Below are 20,348 nucleotides of genomic sequence, written 5' to 3'. Positions count from 1 at the left end.
TTTCTTGCTGAGATTAAACAAGTGGAGAAAAATTGATACTAATCTTAAAAGGGGAATTTGAACTGCAGCTTTATACAACAGGTAGCTGGTTAGCTTTACATGCATTAAAAATTATTTTTTGTTTCTTTTTTTTTGTCTTTTGGGTCAGGGATTGGATTCAGTAAGAATAAAAGTTTTACGTTTATATTATGTAGCGATGAGCATGTTCTTTAGCAGGGAGTAAACTTTAAACCTTTATAGCTGGTTGCCTGGCAACTGGTGGTCCCTCCATGAACAAGGACCCTTTGGCCCTGTATTAAAGGGAATTTCTTTCTTTCTTTTTCTGCACTTTGGTTTTTATTTGTAGCATTTCCCAACTTGTTGAGTTATTCATTTAAAAAGTCAGTAAGATTTTCAAGAACATCCTGTCAGTCCAGTAAAAACGAATAAGATAATTTCCTTTCACAAAACTCAATAAAAGAAGTGGATTTGCCCAGGAAATATAAATCACATCCAACGTTACGGAACGGGAGTCTTGCACCGAGTTCTGGCAGTGTCACATGTCTCCTCCTTCCCACATCGTTCCCTCCCTTGATCACTTGCAGCTCTCCTCGCATCGTGGGTGCAGCGCAGCGTGGACTTGGAGATGTTTCGGCAGCGTTACGCAGGAAGACACGACAAACGCGACAGCCTCATTTGAGAAGGACGCAGACGCTTCGGGCTTTCAAGCTGAACTTCAATGTCTTTCAACTTTTCCTTTGTAACGTTAAAGCAGTTATTTTGCAGCCTCCTTTTTTTTTTCATCTTCTCCTTTCGGCAAATGAAACTCGGAAGTCTCCTTCGCGACGGCAGCAGTGGGTCTGAATGCCCCCCCCTCCACCTCCTTCTTATCTTTAGGTCACGGTGACTATTGAGGAATAGAAAATATGTAAAGAGCTTCAGGAGGAAAACAAACTATACAGAGCAACAGTTTTTTTTTTGTGGAAAAGATCCCCAATAAAGAGAGGATGATCCCACCGGCCACCACGATCCAGGACGAAAGAGGGAGCAAAGAGGAAGATCAGGACCAGAATGAAACCCCCGAATCCCCTTCAGCGAACCCCAGCCAGCAGGAAACCAAGGTGAGACTTTTATTTTTATTTATCATCCCACGGAGAGACGGACACGCAGCGCGGGTCCCAGGCTGCGTGTCCGTCCGACAACTCGTATGAATAGAGCCGAGCAAACAAACTCCCCCCTTCATTACTATCATATTATCATATGAACACGATAATATATACCATTAAGAAAAAGAAGGGAAAAAAACTTTAGATGACATTTCCGGTTGAGCCCCACGCACATTGATGGTCATTGATAAACATAGTGGAGAGTTTATAGTTTTTACCTTTGTGATTTATGGTATGAAATTTATTGTCTCTGTAGATGAAGCTAAAACCCCGTTCACGGTGAGCAGCAGTGGTCAAAGAGGCAGTGTGGTGTGTTTAATGTTAGGAGTATATGAATAAATAAGTGCAACATGGGATGGCAACATCATCTGATGTAGGAAAGTAGGCTGCGTGACAGAGATCCACAGCTGCTGCCTCAGGCGTTTTGCCATCTATGTCACATTTTTCCTAGAATACTACAACTAGCAGTAAAACACAAGTACTCGTCCTAATGCCAGTAGATGCCTACAACAGCTCAACCGAAGCGCATTTTAAAGAATATGTGACACATATATTTTGTTTTTAGAATCTTCGAAATGTCCGTTTGTGAAATTTCCGAGAAAAGGTTGGAGCTCTCATCGGGATCGTAGAGAGATGCCCTCCTCTTTGTTTTGTGCATTTTAAAGCTTGTGCATGTGAACTCCTCCTTTGGCACATCTGGTCACTTTGTATTCCAAACAACTCCTGGCTGACATCTCACGTCTAAAGTTTCTGCCAAATAACCATCCACTCTTCCTTTCAATTTCTCACCTCAGTAGTGAAGTACTTAAGAAAGACCATAAAGTGATGATAGAATTGTTGAATCCATCCTCAGAAGATTTAGTGCAAGTAGAACGAGTTCTACAATAGGCGCAGCACGTTTTCTACCATCAAGTGAAGCTTTGTTTGTGTTTTTATTCCTCCTTTAAGAATACTGTGAGGCCTGCCCATCACAAGCGCAAGGTGGGTAAACTGCAGCGCACTGCTGATTATAGTCCACCGTGACACAACTACACACCTGCATGTGCGTAAAGACAAGTCAAAGTTGCCTTGCGCTACAACTTTGACTGCTGCTTTAAGGTAGACCACTTTAGTGACATCATTGCCAAATAAGGTCTCAGTCACTCATGTTTATAGAGGATTCTTTGTTTAGAGGCTGTATCTTTCAATTCATTTATTAACAACAATATACAATCTCACGACGTGACTGGCTGCTTTCTTTTCTTCTGCATTACGTAGTCCAGGCCCCGTTGACCCCCCCCCCCCCCCCCCCTACCCCCACCACAGATTTGGGGCCATCAAACACAGCATGAGCGACTCAATGCATGCACACATTCCCTCCCTTTGTTTACTTTATGCATTTCAAGTTCAGATGTACATAACCACCTTACAAGGAAGGATGTGTTCCATTCCTTCTTAAATAAAGTACAACACGTGCAGAATATCTAGACACAAGTTGCTGATGTGTATTAATTTACTTAAGACCTAATTGTGTTCACATTATTGTTACCAACAGCTTTCTTTCCAGGGTGTTTAAAAGCCTTGCAAGTGAAGAGCTAACAGATGCTGCGGTGTAATATCTGTGTGCGGTCTGTTGATGTCTGTGTTGCATTCCTATGTGTGGTAATGGCACAGACAGGGTCCACATTGATTTTTTTTTTTTCAGTGATCCGTACAATTGATTGACCTCCACCATACCAAAGCTTTAACGATAAGCTCCGGTGGTTCAGGCGCTTTAGCCAACAACATCATCAGCTAACAATACATGTTTTTTTTCTCGTAATTGTATTTTTTTTAGTCCGGAACCAGTTCTAAGTTGTCACATACGTGTCCATGTGTATATCGGCATTCTTCGGAAACCAGGCCGATCGGAGGGCGGGATCAACATTTCTGCACAGCAGGAAAGCCGTAAATCCACCGCGCTATAACTCCAGGCCTGAAGCGTGTGCTGCGACACCGTAGAACATCAGCAGTCCTTCCTCACCCATTCGTCACTTAAAAAAAACCTAATCTGTTTCTTTAATCAGAGACCTCCAGCCACACACCTGCCAGAAAGCAGAACCATAAAATCACATACAGTAGCTTTAAGATTCTTTATTGCGTGTTTGGACCCAGGATTAAGTTGGCTCCAGGGAGGAGGAAACACACACTGAGAGGTTAAATGAGGAGTTGTCAGCGTGGAGTGTTATGAATAGCATTGCTGTAAAAGAGGAGCCTACGGAGATTGATGGTGGCTGCAGCCAGAAATGGCAGCACGGCGTCTGAGAAATAGTGTTGATGCGCCGCATTGCTCTAACCAGGAAATCACATTACCTTCCAGCTAGGGAATCTCAAAGGCTTTTCATTGCACGGTGATAAGTATCTGAGACATCTGAGACATTTGCCAGAAGATTCTTTATTGTATTATTTTATTAAAGGAATTGATTTACGTCACAGAATTCTTGAATTCCATTCCCGTCATTCCCTATTCGTTTCACCCCGCCCGTTTCTCCCGCCCGCGCCATTTGACTTTCCTCCAATCTCTCCTCCAGCTGCAGAGACTCAAGCGCTCCTTGTCCTTCAAGACCAAGAGCGTCCGCAGCAAGAGCGCCGACAACTTCTTCCGAACGAGCGGCGACAACAACAAGGCGGAGCTGCTCTCAGACGTGAGCAGCAGCACGGGGCACCTGTGCAACATCGGGATGGCCCCGCCGCACAACCCCCACCACCCCATCCCGCCGGTCCCCCCAGCCATCCCCTCCGCGCCCCCACCCACATCGCGCTCCCAGTCGCGCAACCCGCTGCAGGTCGACTCGGCGGGACACTGCTTCATGGAGCACATCTTCAAGAAGCCCACGTTCTGTGACGTGTGCAACCACATGATCGTAGGTACGGTTCTGGCGACGCCCCCCACCAACCCCCTCTCCCCACCTAGCTAGGAGGGAAGAGATCAGAGGAGGAAGAAAGGTATTAATTAACTATCTAATTAACTTTGCAATCACAGCATTGAGAATAACCTTTTCACCGAGAGAGACCTTCATCAGACGACCTGATGGTTATCATTAGTCTTTAGTCATTAGTCAAACTTTTTTTGTCCACAAAATCAAAGTAAGGGTGTAACAAATAAGCAATAATATACACAGACGGATTCCAGAGGATTACCGTCTCCTAAAGCGTCGACCTTTGTTTTCATATCCTAAACACACAAGGCATATGTATCAGAACACGCTCCGATATTAAGGCACATGACACCGAGCATCCAACCCGAACCTGCTGATGTTCCCCAAGTGTCTCGGTCGTCCTCTTTTTGCACCTTGAGCCAGGGTGCTCTGTCCGCCTGCTGGAGTGTCGGAGAGCCAACGTCAGTACCAGCTCCTCTTCCTGTTCTCCCCTCGCCAGATGTTCTGGTTTCCCAGGCCGCTCCCCTCCTTGTTAACCACCAGTACCGAGGGAACACTAAGTCCTTTTCGGCCTGCACCATCTGCTCTACTGGTGCTCTACTTTGCCAACAGTCTTCCATTTTCTTTTGAAATTATTTGGTTGAATCCTGTGTACAGTCTAGTTTGAGATCTTCCTCTTTTGACTAAAAGCAAATTTTAAAAAAAGTCTGATTTAAAAGGTGACCCTCAGCCGCATGGGGCTTTGTAGCTCATTTCAGCTCAGGCCCAGAACTTTTAGTTCACTCTCATCGCTCTAATTAACCTCTCATTAACGTTCCCAAAAAGCTCTACCTGTCCAGTTCTAACCCACCGACAGGCAACATTGGAACCAGCTGATGAACATCAGGGCATTTAGCAGCTAAAGAGACTACTCAAGACTAAACTTTATTCCACCATAAAACATATTTATGACCGTGTTTTCTTTACACTAGTCTCTTGGTGTGGCCAAAGCCTTGAATGGGCCTCTGCTGCTCTGTTAATAATGAAAGTATGATGTCAGGCCTCCCGGCTCTGTGCACCTATGTGCTGAGCCCTTCGCTCCAATCGTGAAAAACAAGATGCTGGCGTCTTCTTCATTTGTCCTGTTCTAATGAGAACACAGTGTGGTCAGCGCAGAGACAGGGAGTGGAGGCTGTTTTTCTGTGTGAGTGTGTGTAATGAGAAGCGATGGTGCTGTCCAAGTCTGTCTTAGAGTCAAAGGGCAGCACACAGGGGAGGGGAGATATATGGTTATGGTGGAGGGGCTCGAGCTGATAATACAAGCATACTGTGTTTATTAAATCATAATGCCTGGTCATTAGCCGATGGAGTTAAAATAGAGCAGTAATTGTTTTTACAACATTCATTAATTTGGATAAGAGTGTATTCAGTGGAATATACAACCATTCCGTTATTGAATGAATGTTAGTACAAAACAAAAAAATACACATTTACACATTTCAGTGTGCACAAAACCATATTGTTGGTTCTTGTAATATTCCCCACAAATGAGAAACGTAACTTGATTAACACGCACTAAACTCCACTGTGAAATTCCCAATGAGCCACATGACGCTCTGGAGGACCCTAATAAAAAAGTTGCAGTTGCAGATCCAGTGCATTGCTGAGTGTGGTAGCGTCTAACTGCATTAGAAAATGTCAGCTGAAGAAAGCAGCGTGAAGAAAGCTGCGTGGTTCATGTGGAAAACATGATACCGAAAAAACATCAGCTTAAATGTCTGACTCACAGAGAGGTCAGCATTATTTTAGACCTGTAGTTACGTATAACAGTCCATTATCAACTCCGCCTTTGTACTCTGCACCCTGGGCCTTGGTTCCCTAATTCTCTAGGTGGGCATTCAGTGGGGAAAAAAAATAATATTCAAATTACCGTGGCAGAAACTAATTAAAGTATTTCAATTAACCAAAGACTGCTGCTCAGGTCAGTGAGCTTATTGACAAGAGGAGGTGGAGGAGGTTTCGTCATGATGAAGGAAAATCAGAAGGCGTGAAGCAAGAACAATGGCTTAATGGAACAATGTGTGCAGCCTGACCGAGATACTGTTGGGAGAAAGATAGGAAAATTGAGACTGTTGGAAAGAAGTATGGGAAATATCCGGCAGGGGTCTTGTCCTCTTACTGTTGTATAAATGAAGAATTAAGCTGAGTAGCCAAGAAATTGCGAATACCAGAGAGAGCTGCACTGTCACTCAAATTTCCCCACAGCTGTAATCTCCCGGCTTCCTTTCCAAGCCTGGAGGAAAAAGCTCTCCTAAACACACACACACATGCACTCACACATGCACTCACACATGCACTCACGTCATTATCCAACCATTGCTGAGGGAACTTCGACTATGTCAGTTTCTAGTCTCAGCCTGTGGAAAACAGAGTGGTCTGTCCCCTTCGTAGCTGTTACGAGCGCAGGTGGAGGCGCCAAATCATCCCTCCGTTTTGAAGTGAATGAGCTCAAACAGTCGAGAACTTGTTGTGGAGGGTTTCATTTGCCTCCTGCCCCCTGGGTTCTCAGAGAGACACACAATAGCTCCAGTTAAGGGGTCTTAAAGGTGACGCAGAATGAGTCTCGCGGGTCTTCATTTGAACATCATCGTTCGGCCTGATTTAGTGTCACCCTAACCCTTGCTACAGCTCGTGCTCATTGCCTCTGCTCTTGCTGTACAACTCGATCCGAGGGTCCCATTTCTTCGGGTGCGTACGCCAGCTCTGTGACAATCAGCCTCAGCCAAGCAACACAAGAACTTGAAGTGGGGAATACGGATTCATTTTTTCCACCCATAACTGAGTTCCTGTTGCTGCTGCCCAGCTCAGCCGGGACATGAGTTCACGTTGCAGCACGTGAAGAGCAAGCAGAAATCCCCCCCCCCCCCTCTCCCCCCATTGGCTACGTAAACTACATGAAGGGCCTTCTACCTTATGTACACAGTGTCAATGTTTGCTGTCTTCTTCAGGGATCAGGTGTTCTGCTTGGTTTCCTAGTTACAGTGTCATCTCTGCTCAATAAACCCAATATGCTGCGATCTAGATCGGAATCTGACGCACAAAAAAAACGTGCAGAGAAATGCGAACATGTCGATGATCTGTCATTGATGTGTGCTCTCCGGCTGCTCTCTGGTTGCTCTCCCTGCGCTCTGAACGCACGCTGATGAAGATCGATGAACCCTGTGTACGTCAGAATCTTTTCAAATGCATGCATGCAGAGTGTAGGACAGGCCAGGGCTCACAATCATTGGTTGATCAATAAAGAGCTGGAGGAGCACATCTGTCACACTACAACTGATAGCATCACTAGTTAACACTGTCGTCTCCAGTTGTTATGCAATGTCTAATAATACGACAGTGCTGGCTAAAAGTATTTTTTTGTTTGTCCTGTAAATATTCTCAGGAACCCATGTTTCAGTTTATCCTCTATGAAACAAAATAATGGTAACAGCTGTCTCTTTGCCAAAGTCAGCGGCTGAATTTGATTTTTTAAAATGCAAAATATCAAGCAATACTTGTTGTTTTAAATTATGGACACGTCGATCCCTCCAAGCATTGAAAACTAGATGTAGGATTACCAGTGAAAGCTGGATTTTCCTTTCATGATATTGTTAATTAATGACACCTCGTTTTGAAGAGTATTTACTTTTTCCCTTCTCAATGTATATTGCTGTTTTCGCTTAAGGACCCCATTTAAATGCAGTTCCTGCAGGACACAGCTGAACCTGTTGCTTTTCTTCTACTGTGTGTATCAGGCACAACGGCCAAGCATGTGGTGTTCCTGGCTGGAAACACGGCGAAGCACGGCCTCCGCTGCAAAGCCTGCAAGATGAGCCTTCATCACAAATGTGAGAATGGAGTGGGACAGCAGCGCTGCATGGGCAAACTGGTAAGATGCATGACACCAAATCATACGGACACAAAGACTTAATGACGACGGTGCATTTGTCTCCTTGCTGTCAGCGGATCGGGAGCTTAAAATGACCGAGTCAGTGTGACAGAAACACAAAACAGACATATTAGAGTTGGCTGGCTGACCGTTTCCCACTAGAATGTGCTTATTCATAAATCACACTTGATGTGAGAGTGTGCTGGTACATCTGTCACCACCCTCCGTCCTCGTCATCGTCCTCGGGATTGTTATATCATCACTCTGCCCGTCTAAGTATTCGATAATAGCAGAGCAACTCAGTATAGTAGAAAAATACTGACCTCCTCCTCCTCTTTGTTAAGTTCTGTCGTGCTGCCGTCAGCATAAAACCATTGAAACAGAATCGATTCCATCCCCCCGGAGCGCTTTCACACCCTCACATGCAAGAGTGTTGTGACGCGTTTGGCATTTCAGTCTCCACCAGGATGTCTGTTTTTTTTATTTATATACAAGCAAAAGCAGGTGTTTTTTGTGAAATAAGGGGGTATTCAAAAATATTTGGAACAATCATAACTATCGATATCTAAGGAAATGCGATTGTAAAAAAAGAGAAGAAATTCACTAGGGAGCGTTGGAAGTATTGATTGGTGATCAACAAATTACTTTGAAGATTTCTGAACCCTTGAAAGTTTAGTCCTTGAATCCGTTCCTCTGATGAAATCTCACACATAGACATAAAGTAATGAGCTGGGTTGATGGTGATATTCTTTTTGTCTGATGAGCTCAAGCTGATTTCAAAATGACGTTATGTGTTGACATAAAGAAGTAAAGATATTCAGGGGAATTTGTATAAACTTCATTCGATACAGTGGGTGACTCAGCTTTTCGGCGTTAATACCTCATGACAATGAACTTTCATAACAGACCAGTCAGGACTGAACTGTGACTCTTTAGTCATTCGCACACATCCCACACTGAGGGGAAAGAAACGGTAACTCTGTCAGGACATATTTTGTGTGATTTCCTACATTTTCTTACCTTGCTCCCCACAGTAAACGGCTACGCCATCATCGAGAAAAAGTGGCTGCAATTAGATAAGGGAATTTGAAATAAGCTGCGTTTGTGATAATCATCAAGAATAAAGTAGGTGGATAGGCACGTTGAAACAATTTGGTGACGATTTGGATATGCAGGCAGGCCTCTAGATGCCTGAGGGATGGGGCTTGAAGATATGATCCGCTCTCAGGAGTGGAAAATTAGGTTGAGAGGTCAAAAGATAAAAAGGGAAGTTTTCCCACTGGAGTACAGCTCTAAATTCAACTTACTCTAAACTTGGAGACTTCAGCAGCCATGCTTGTTTCTCTTGGCTTGAGAACTCTTTAGCAAAGAAATCCAAACATGCTCTAAATAATTATATACCATTTTTTTTACCATTTCTTGACTGGGATTCTGTACTTGCTGGAACAGATACTATCAATTCACATATGGTGGCATTAACAGCCCTTTGTTCAGGTTCTTGGTTACATTACATCAACCCTTTAGCTTTGGCAGCTATCAGCTAAGGATGTTTTCTGATTTTTGAAGAGTGTGAAGGTAGAGTATACTCCATGTTTTCCTTTTTTATGATCATGGTCAAGATGTAGGTCACTAAGCCAATAAAAGCTAACCATTCATTAAATTGAGTAGCTTTAGATTCCCCGGACACACTGTTTTGTTTTGCAGTTTTTCTGAGTTCCAGTTTACAGCAACAGCTTTATGCAGATTTCTTTTTTCTCTTGTTGCCCAGTGTATACGACACCAGTTTAATCAGTGTTTCACAGAGATGAGGTTGCAGAAAAGATTCACCATACGTACATTGAATTAAATTATTCATGCACAGAGTCAGGCAGACATTTTTCCTATTAGTGCAAACTGATTACAGCGTATATTTTTGCGCCACTTTTGTTTGTCTGGGTGGAACATTATTCCGCTGTGCCCGAAGCATCCGTGAATGAATAAATCACCTAAATCAGTGACTTTTGATGAAAAGAAACAAACATATTGTGAATTGAAGACACAAAGGCAACCTTGATTCTCCCTCACACTGCCTTCGCATCAGTGGGTCACTAAATTAAGTCACGGACAGCAACAGTTAGTTGCGTCTTTTGTTTGTACCCAAATGAACCAAATTCCTTAATGAGTTTGAACATAAAAATGTGACTTTTCTGTTCTCGAGATAATTACATGTCATTTAGCTGACGCTTTTATCCAAAGCAACTTACTGTACATTGCATTATAACCCATGCGTTACATTTGGCCTGGGGAGCAATTAGGGGTTGGGTGTCTTGCTCAGGGACACTTCAACATGGCACATGGAGCAGCTGGGATCCAAACCACCAACCTTGCAGCTCCCAGCGCATCACACTACCCCATGTGCCACCATGGCCCCCTGACATCAAATGTAAACTAACAGATAAAAGCAGTCTTATGAGATGTACGTCTCCAACGCGGATCCTCTCATCCAGTAAAGAATGGAAATGAACAAATATTTATCTAGAACAATCCCCAGAATAAAGAAAATGCCAAAAAGCTGATGATACATGAATTAATCATTACTGAGTGATTGATAATTTCACTCCTGTGTTTTTCTTCTTTACTTAAGAAGGGTTCAAAACAGATGGGGAAGTATTGATTGGATAGGATGGAGGTTAGTAATGGATACATAAATGATTAATGTTTGAGGGTCTTTGGAGATGGAGGAAGGATGTGATGAATAAAGATGAATAAGACTGTGACTTTATTTTAAATAAAGCCCTATCTGGCTCATGTCTGTGGATCACCTGACATCCATCACATTTTCCGCTCCCATCGTCCACGTTCAACACTTTCCGTAACAAATCAGTTATTATTTACAATGGCCAAGCACTATTTGGAACTGTAGTCCTTAATTTAATGTCTGTTTAACATGATGTTGTAGGTCCCATAAGGCACAACTTTATCTCTGTCAGTGGAGCTTGGAAACATCAGACTGAAGACAGCTGTGTGCAGCACTTTAATGGCCAAGTCCTGTTGTGATACGTATCAATTTGCCTGTCAGCTCTCTGTTCCCCTCTCTCTTTCAGCCAAAAGGCTTTCGACGCTACTACAGCTCTCCATTACTGATCCAGGAGCAGTATGGCTGCATCAAAGAAGTCATGCCCATCGGTGAGCATGGTGACATGGTCTAAAGTAAAAACTGTACCACACTCTTCCAGAACCACTTATCTACTTGATTTTCTCTGCTCGGTGTAGTACTTTGAACCACAGCGTGGCTAACTTAACCCTCTGTTTCTTTTTCTAAAGCCTGTGGCAATAAGGTGGACCCGGTGTATGAGGCCTTGAGGTTCGGGACGTCGTTGGCACAGAAGGCCAAGAGGGCCAGTGGATCTGACTCTCCGCACAGAAACTCGGTAAGAAAAAGGATCATGTTTGGTCTCTTTTTACCCCGCCAAAACAAAATACCAGTCATTAAATCTTTCAGCTTTATTCATCCTATTTCCTATCTTCAAGTCTTCTTTTCATCAAGCCATAAAGATTAACACAATCCAGTTCATTTATTGTTCTCGTAATGTTATGTCCCACCAGGACAGACAGAGTGTAGCTGATGGCCTAAATAGATACTGCCACTGCAGGGCTGTAAACACTACCAATAAAGGCAGTCTGGTAGAGGCAGTGATGAAGGGAGATGTTGGGGCAAACACTCATGTTACAGCTCTGAAGATGGACTGGGCCGATTGTGGTGTGAAGCTACACTCTCCAGCCTCCTCTCTGTGCCCGTGTGATACACAAGGAGATCTGATTTACATAGCTTATCACTTTTAATGTAATCTAAACTGTGTATGGCGTCTGGATAAGTGCCTCTGCAGGATGACAAGTGAAAGCTGCGGGGTTTAGCCACCCTGTCCCGTGCAGCTGTTAGTGAATGGACTCGTGTGTCGGTGAAGGCTCACAGAGACAATGAGATCTCAACAGGGATTATGGTAATTGTTTCCAAATGCAGACTTAAAAAACCGCATGTTTGCGACACCGCAGTCTTCTCAACAGCAGCTGTTTAGACTGCGAGAGCGAACACGTGTTTAGCTATTTGCATGTCCATCCGTCTGTCTTTAAATCTGTCTTCACCTCTGCTACGCTCACTTAAAATGATCTTTGAATGATCTCTGCAGACCAGTGACCTGGACAACGTCCCAGAGGAAGTGGTGGCTCACAGCAGTAGGCAGGAGTTGTCGAGAAAGCACAGCGATGACGGTGGGTTTCTGACACACGAGTGCATCATGATTACAGCCCGGACCACGAGTCGGCCATCACACTGCTCTAGTTTGGATTAATGGGAAAAATGAAACACTGAAACACTGTTTCATTGACCCAAGATTATGTAATAATACTTTGTGGTCTATATTAATGTAGCAAACATACTGTAGTATATGATGTGGTAAAACAGGGTATTGTGTGATATTACATAGTATGACATATTAGTTACGGTAGTTTTTTTGAAGGTGTAGCACTTGTTCATGGGAACTGTATGAATAAATAATAACGTCATTTTTGGCCACTTTTCTGGCAAAGTTCTTCAAGTAGCAAATATTACTCTATACAGTCTGCACCCTAACATATAATCTAACAAACATTGCAGATTTTAGCGGCTGCACACTTGCCCTTTGACAGAATATATAGTTCATGGCTGTTCATTGATTTTAATAATTAGCCTTTCTTTTGTTTGTTTTTATCCTTCAGTCTTCACAGTTATTGAGAACGGGACAGATTATTACCTCCAGCCAGAGAGAAAACCTGACGATGTGCTGGTAAGAAATTAATCCATCTAATTGTCGCCACGTTACACATCTCAATCTGTGTTATACATTATTTTCAGCGCTGCTCATACATACATCCGCGTTTTAGTAATGTAAACAAATCAGACTGAATAAAATTGACAGAAAATATAATCGATTCAAAGGTTTTATTTTCACTTTTAACAGATTTTCTGTGGGCGTGAACGTTTCCCACTGATTGTTGCTCTGCATCTCAGGGTCTTATACACTAACTATTACTATTATAAAGTAGGTGCGGTCTGAAGCCCTCCGAGAAGCCTGAACCCCTGGTGGTCTCTCTGAGAACTGATACCCAGCCGGTCCGTTCCGTGTCCGTTAAACATGCTGCACTTTGGCCCTCGCCTCCGTCGTCACTGATGAATTTCCCAGGACCCTGAGGGAAAACTTCTCTTCCTGCCGTAACAAATCAAACCCGAGTTGACAGACTGCTGGCCTGCACTAATAGACAGAATCCGCGACCTTACGTAATGTTTGGATCTGCAGCTTTGGGATCCGTGCTTCTCTTTTTATTCTCTTCTGTGAAGATGCAGTGCTGATGGGGCACATTCATGCCCGTGAGAGGAAGAAATGAACCTCTGTGAATATCTAGGCTCTCCCTGCAGAGTTATGATGAATATTTTATGGGCAGATTTCAAAACTGCTTGTTTTTGTTTTCCATCCTGGCGTTTGTAGTATAAAAGCTCTTCACACACACACTTTCCAACAGCAGCCATGTATTCTGTTTACTGTTATAGTTGAACGTGTTTATCTCTGATCGTCAAGGATACTCAAACGGTCCAAATGAACAAAAAATAACCATAGAAGGCAAAAAAAAGGCACACACTTATCTTCTGCAACGCAATCTGGCAGCGCATCCATCTATTCCAGGGAAGAGAAGTGAAGTGCATTGTGCTGTGTTATCAAGCCAAACCCAGCACAGCTGGCAGCAGGCTGTTTCTCTGTCAGGCGACAGGTCCATTAGCTCAGGAGGCCGGTGGACGGACAGACGCGGGCTCCGCGGGGTAATGAGCAGAGAGAGACGCTCCAAAGAGGCTCACACGCACAAATTGGACCCATGCAGTCACACACAGGATCCCCATCTGTTCACGCTTTGCAGGTTTAGCGTTAAACAACCTGAATTCAATTGACAGTAAAGCTGTCTGGCTCGTGCTGGGATTTGTTTTTGGTTGGATCCTCAGTTTGGGTACTCCCGATAACATAAAGGCTTCTTGAATATCGATTTTTGAAATTAGCTCTTGAAGCTGCACTAATCAACATGAAGCTGCTATATAGCTAAATTCTCTTCTCATGATTTGGGGGAACAAAGCAGTCCTCGAGGGAGAAGGAATATTGGACCTGCTATTGCCAGTTGGCCAAAAATATAGACAGCTATAAGCTGCAGTGTTTTTTCTAGATATTTGAATAAACATTGGCTCATTCATTCATCATAAAAAATGGTGTATTAGGTGATAATTTGTCAAAGTTGTGTTCGCGTGTTACAGAAGATTTAAAGGAATGAACATGTTGTTCGTTCCATTTCCTCATTTTGCGTTTTTTTCCTTCACCACACTGGCGGCCCCCACTTCAAAGTACCCACTCAGTCACAAAGGACGCAGTTATCTCGACCTGCCCGACCTCGGGCTCCGTGTCCTCTGCCCTCATGGCTTTGTGAGCCTCTCAAGGCAGTTTGAAGCTCTTAGTTAGAAGCTCTTAGTTAGAAGCTCTTAGTTAGCGCCGATAAATTGCCCCCCCCCCGCTTGATGTTTCGCCGAGAGGGCCACGAGGACGGCTTGCTTATGCACACCTTGCCGGGGCCACATGGAGGATGCTGCGAGAGGCAGGAAATAACACCAACACTAAGTACACGTTGCCTCAAAGGCAGCCAACGGAACTGCGGTTCGGGGCATTATGCCGGGACAAGTCACTACTTGGATGGATTTCGGGGACACAGCAGGCAGGATTCCGACTCGAGGTATCGGTGATGAAATGAAAGGGCGCCCACCGGCGTTGTCAGGAGGTGTGAGGAGCCCCAGAATGGAGGCTCATCTCCCTGCTAATTGTGCCAACACCTCTGTGACAACTTCCTCTCCCGCCCCCACACCCCCACCCTGTTTTCACTTCCTCAGCGTTGAAAACCCCACCGTGGTTCGCCCACTCACGTCGACCACTTAAACGAGTGCCTCTCCTGCCATTATGGATGCCAAGGGACTAAATTTAAGATACGGCTTAAAATTACCAATAGAGATGATGATGTAGTTTCTTGTTGTTTGTGTGACTATGAGCTTTGTTTTGAGCAAAACCTGATCTCTGTTTTCCACGTTTGTGTCTCGTCTAGTTGGAGCAGAGCCAACTGCCGAAGGACGTCCTCAAACTCAACACCTACGTGGCCTTGTTCAGCTTCAGTCCCCAAGACAGCCACGACCTGGACATGAGGCTAGTTTACACACCTCGCTCTCCCTGTCTTCTCCCGCTCCTTCATTCATTCATTCATGTTGGTAAAAAAGATGACACGTTAGTGAAGAGCTTTCTACTCCTAATCAATATTCATCTGCTTTTTAATGCCAATACATTCGGTCAATTACTGTATCTGTGTTTTATCTCATGTATTCAGGGTACGAAGTAAAAAAGATTAAAGAAAAGGTTTACAACACTAATTAGCTTTGTTTTTAGAGGTAATGGTCCTCAAAGATTAATTTCTCTGGGGGGGCTCATTAATCTACCTGTGTGTGTGTGTGTCATAGTGGTCTATTAAAATCACTCAATTTTATGTATTATTTGATTTACCTTCAGAGTCTCTGGAAAGAATTCTATTTATAGCCCCCATGAGGCGCACACAGTGTACCACTGGCTAAATGTGGGACACATTATTTTTGAATGCTGGTAAAAAAAACACACACAATTTGTCTTTGGTAAAAATGACGAGATGGTCTAGTTGTACTGATAAATACCCATTAAACAAAAATTATGAAAAATGGAAGAAAAACAACACAAGTTAAAAAAAGAGCAAACCAATCAAATAAATACTGTTGAGGATATGTCAATAAAAACGTCCATCGTCCGGCATCATTTATTATTTATTGACTTCTCCTCCTGGATTCCGTGTCCACTGATACCTGCTAAATTCACCAAGTTATGTTTTAAATATATTATCTAATGAAAGCTTACATCAATGTTTTTCTATTCTGGGTTGTGCTGAAAACAGTAATCAGGTAAATGAAACACTTACACATAAAGCACAAATTATGGAATGGGATCTTTAATTAAAAGGTTCAGTTTTAAGGGAGAACAACGGTTTGTGATTACTTTTAGCTGCATCCACACGCTCTGATAACCTGATTCCTTGCGACTATGTGGTGATTGTAATGATGATGAGTTCTCGCCTTTTAGAATACAGAATTAGGAAACCCTCTTCCTCTCCCTTTTTGTTATTTAACCAACTGTTGTTTTCACTTTCGTGGCTTTTCATAATTTACTTGATTAGAAAGCATGGTTCTTCTAGGAGAATGACACATTTCCTGTTTATCTTTTAAGCAACATGTCTCTACTTTGATTTCATCTTAGAAGTATTTACAATGTCAGGTGCAGTTCTGTTTCTCATCTACAATAAAGAATGTTTTCTGAGTCATGGGGATCAAACCAGGCAGAGGGCACACACAAGGATTGTAACTGGACCACGTAAACAACATTTGGCCCAAACTTGTGGCCCTTTCAATTTTTTATTGGTCAAATTAGCTGACGGCTTCAAACAGTTGCCAGTAATTATGGTGCATGCGACCAGGGAATAAAATGACTCCTTTTGTTTCCTGGACACAAAGGATGAAACAAAAAAACACAACCACCTTTTATAATGACCGTCTATACGACCATCTCAGGTGGATAGAATGAATCTAATGTATTGCTAAGCTTTGCACTCACTCGGTTACTGTTGCTGCAAAAATGGAAAGAAGAGAAAAGAATCCATGCGTTTTCCTTTCTTCAGGATTAGAAGTTTATATCTACAGAGGAAGTGTGCCATGTAGCACTGCCATGCTTCTACAGTAGATCAGAACAGACAAACCACACACCTTCCCATTTCTGCTTTACCCCTTGTTGCTTGCATAGGGAGCGTCTCCTTTAAATATGCCCTTGATTGCTACATACATGATGTCATGCTAAAAGAAAAATGCTAACAGGTGCAAAGTCAAAATTCGTTATTCTCACCACTCAATGATTCTCCATTGGAGCATTCCTATTGTATTGTTGGATAATCAGCTGATTGATTTAATTAAAATGTGTTTATAGACATGCACCACAAAGCACTGGGCTAAGGTGGGTCATTGTGACCTGCTGTGTGGAGGAACTCTCTGTTATTTGCATGTATTTATATGACTATGCAGTAAAGAGAAAGCCTTTTTTTTTAGTAGTTTTTCCTTTGTTTTGTTGCATAATGCAGAGCTGGAGACAGAATCTTGGTGGCTGATGACTCCAATGATGACTGGTGGAAGGTATGTACAAAACCAACATATTACCCCACACACAAAAGAATGGATTGATAAATTACAGGAACTCGAGCTGTAAATTATAGGAGAGAGGCAACAATCTGCCTCGGGACAGAACTGCTTGGCAGATAAATTATGGAGACAAAAGGGCCAAACCGTTGCTGCACAGGCTGCTGGCTGCCACCAGACCATGAAAAAACTCATCATGCATTTTAACCCTGCTGCTGTTCTCTACAGGCTGGAGATAAACAAAGACATCTGGCCTGTTTGGTTTCTGACCACTGATACTTTACCTGATTAAATACATGCATGCAGTACAAAGCACAAGCACTGACAACGATGACGTGTGTTCTTTGCCTCCCTGCACCAGCTATAAAATAAGCTGACTTCATCCAAAGTACAACTTCACACGAGCAGTGTAACCAACCCGCAGTTTGTAAACCTCTTTATGACGAGTGCAACTTGACCATGTGTCAGATCCTTTCGTGTTGTTTTTCAGGGGGTAATTGAGGACAGGATCGGTTTCTTCCCAGCAGCCTTTGCTCATCAGCTGCGGATTGAGGACCAGGTGTTCAGGTGTAACAGGACGTACATTGGCTGTAAAGAACAAGGCCAGATCACCCTGAAGGAGGGACAGGTACTGTACAAACCGTATGAACATGATGGAGATGATTACGGGCAGATGAGGAATATTTCAAGTGGAAAATCTTTACATTTCTTCAATGTCAGTCTAATGTTAAGTGAAAAGTCTTAAAACATCACTCCAGACTGAACAAGATGCTTCCCTTAAAATAGTTTTTTTCTTTTCTAAATCATCTTCACCGATTATTATGGGTTTTCCGTTTCAACGTCTGTATTTGCAACTACTTGTTGTTGCATTGTGCAGGAAAATTCACATTTACTTTATATCTTATTGTAAATACAAATAAAACAATGTCCCCAGAGTTCTCCTGAAGGTTTTTCAAAAATTTGGAAAAACAAGTTTAAGTTGAATACCTGTCTGGATGTCTCCAAAGTCAGAAAAGTTGAGTTGGGAATTCTTGTTTTGTGAATAAACACCTTTCAAAAAACTGTTATATATACCTTATATATAACACACTTAAATACCTAACTTAGTTAGGCCAAACATTAGCAAGCTTCAACACATGAGCGTCCTTGAACATTACATTACAATTTTAATATAACACCTGTATATGATTCATGATGGCAACCCAGCCTTTAGAGAACATCCAATTCACATTATCCGGCAGCTCTTTTTACCATCTTATTACCCTCCTGCAGCTCCTACATTGCCTCGTACCTCGAGCAACCCTAACCCTTGCATTTGCATTTTTTGGGATATATCCACTGTGCTTGGATCAAGCTCATTTTCCCACAATATTTTCCAGAGCATGTTGGAAGACTTAAAGCAACTAACCCCCAGTGGAGATGAAGCCATGGAAGACGAGATGAGCCTGTGACGCGCTGCCTTTCTTTTCCTGTCACACAAACCCAGGGGAAGATACTGAGAGGAGTCAGAGCATGAAAATACAAAATGTTCCGGTCCGTCAGGGTGGTCAATGACTGAGTTGGAACAATCGCAACAATTCAGCACATTCTTGCTGACAAAATATAACTTAGTTAATTCCTCAGAACATCCCAAACTTAATAATGACCACAGACTCATAGCAACAAGTATCAACATGCAAATAGTTTTTCAAACTCTAAATAACTTTCAAGTAATGAAATACACGATTCATCAGTGAAAAGCTTGGATGAGACATGGCACACGACTCCCACGACGTTTGAATGTGTCAAGCAGTTATTCACATATGTTAAAGTTTTTGACCCCCACGTTCCATCGCCTGCAGTGATCCCATTTAATTAAGATTCCTTTTTTTTGTCCTCAGATCTGTGTGAGCAGCGAGGGCGAACACAGTGGCTACATCCGAGTGGCGAGTGGAAAGAAGAGAGGCTTCGTGCCCTGTGACGTTCTGGAAATCCTCTGAGACAGACAGACAGATGAAGTGTGAAAGAGAGAGAGCGAGGCGGGAGGTCATCTGGAGGTCAGAGGAGGAGGGAGTTGAATCTGCAAACATGGCTTCAAGAAACCGGTGGGCACCTTCGCCCCTTCGTCAATTTGGAGTTGGATGTAAAAAATATGGCGATTTTGTCAATGAGAACTCCACTTTGTTGAAGGTCAGACTGCTCCTTCCTCTCTCCCTGTCGGCACAGGCACAGACTCACATGAGATTTCACTGGATTTCATTAATTTTCACTGTTTAGTTTTATTCCGCTACGAGCTGTTTATTTCCTTTAAGGGGAACTGCCGTCTACCCGTTTAAGCCAAAGAAAAGGAAACAAGCACTTAGTACAGCGATTATTTTCAAGGCTTCAGCACAAACTATGGCATTCCTCTTAGAAATAGTAACGTTTTTTTGTGCTTTTACATTATCTCCTGAGAAAAAGTTGAGCTTTTAATGCAAATCTCATTCCAATAGACTACAACATTATTGTTATTATTGTGGATGACAAAATCCTTTAACGTCAGAAGATATATATATACGGTATATATATGTATGTATATATGTATATACAGTATATATACCTTATAAGAGATACCACCTTAATTCCACAGATCTATATATTTGATTGAATAACCAGGAATCCTTTGTGTTTCAGTGGACACAAAGTTTAACATGTTGCATTCTGTCCAATCTATTAGATTACATTAATTTTTTCTTTTGGGCTTGTCTTGGTAATGTCTCTAGTTTTTTTTGTATTTAAGTGCCAAAGATTTTAAAGCTTCATTAGAACTGTAACAGTGAACGAGAAGGAAGGATTGCTCTGTTAACAGATGATGAGGGATTTAATACAGTGAAACAGGAAAGAAAAATAATACATTTTAGTTTGCCTGTCATCTTTAGACGCGATCAAATGGTTCCTGTGGTTTTCCTCTTTCTCAGCAGTGACGTTCTGAACAGCACTCTCTGGTCAAATTGCAGATAAGCGTGTTTATGAAGAGTCGTTGCATCATTATTGATATAGTATATATTTTTGGCTGAATGTCCAAGAACTCCACATTGTACATACTGTAAATATGATAAGATTAAAATGTCTTCTTTATCACAACA

General features: G+C 42.6%; 1 protein-coding gene across 2 annotated transcripts; it reads left to right on the top strand.

The window, feature by feature from the left end:
* The first annotated feature begins 521 nt into the window (after positions 1-521).
* stac (SH3 and cysteine rich domain) lies at positions 522-20,348 on the top strand. 2 transcript variants are annotated; one of them, XM_037487157.2, is made up of 12 exons: positions 522-1,100; positions 2,094-2,126; positions 3,695-4,031; positions 7,816-7,949; positions 11,033-11,114; positions 11,253-11,359; positions 12,116-12,197; positions 12,684-12,751; positions 15,093-15,190; positions 17,190-17,241; positions 17,735-17,872; positions 19,125-20,348. In XM_037487157.2, the coding sequence occupies exons 1-12, from the start codon at positions 987-989 to the stop codon at positions 19,221-19,223; spliced, it is 1,344 nt and encodes a 447-aa protein (XP_037343054.1). In that variant the 5' UTR covers positions 522-986; the 3' UTR covers positions 19,224-20,348. The 2 variants fall into 2 exon arrangements, with proteins under 2 accessions (XP_037343054.1, XP_037343055.1); XM_037487158.2 differs by lacking the exon at positions 2,094-2,126.

The sequence above is a fragment of the Pungitius pungitius genome, chromosome 14 (assembly GCF_949316345.1).
Source record: "Pungitius pungitius chromosome 14, fPunPun2.1, whole genome shotgun sequence".
Lineage (NCBI taxonomy): Eukaryota > Metazoa > Chordata > Actinopteri > Perciformes > Gasterosteidae > Pungitius > Pungitius pungitius.
Note: the sequence above shows the minus strand (reverse complement) of the source record. Positions and strands in the feature narration are given on the sequence as shown.

Excerpts from the sequence above, each read along its gene's own strand:
- stac (XM_037487157.2), top strand. The coding sequence starts at position 987 with ATGATCCCACCGGCCACCACGATCCAGGACGAAAGAGGGAGCAAAGAG. Across the intron at positions 2,127-3,694 it reads CTGCCCATCACAAGCGCAAG|CTGCAGAGACTCAAGCGCTC; the intron begins GTGGGTAAACTG and ends TCTCTCCTCCAG. Across the intron at positions 12,752-15,092 it reads GAAAACCTGACGATGTGCTG|TTGGAGCAGAGCCAACTGCC; the intron begins GTAAGAAATTAA and ends TGTCTCGTCTAG.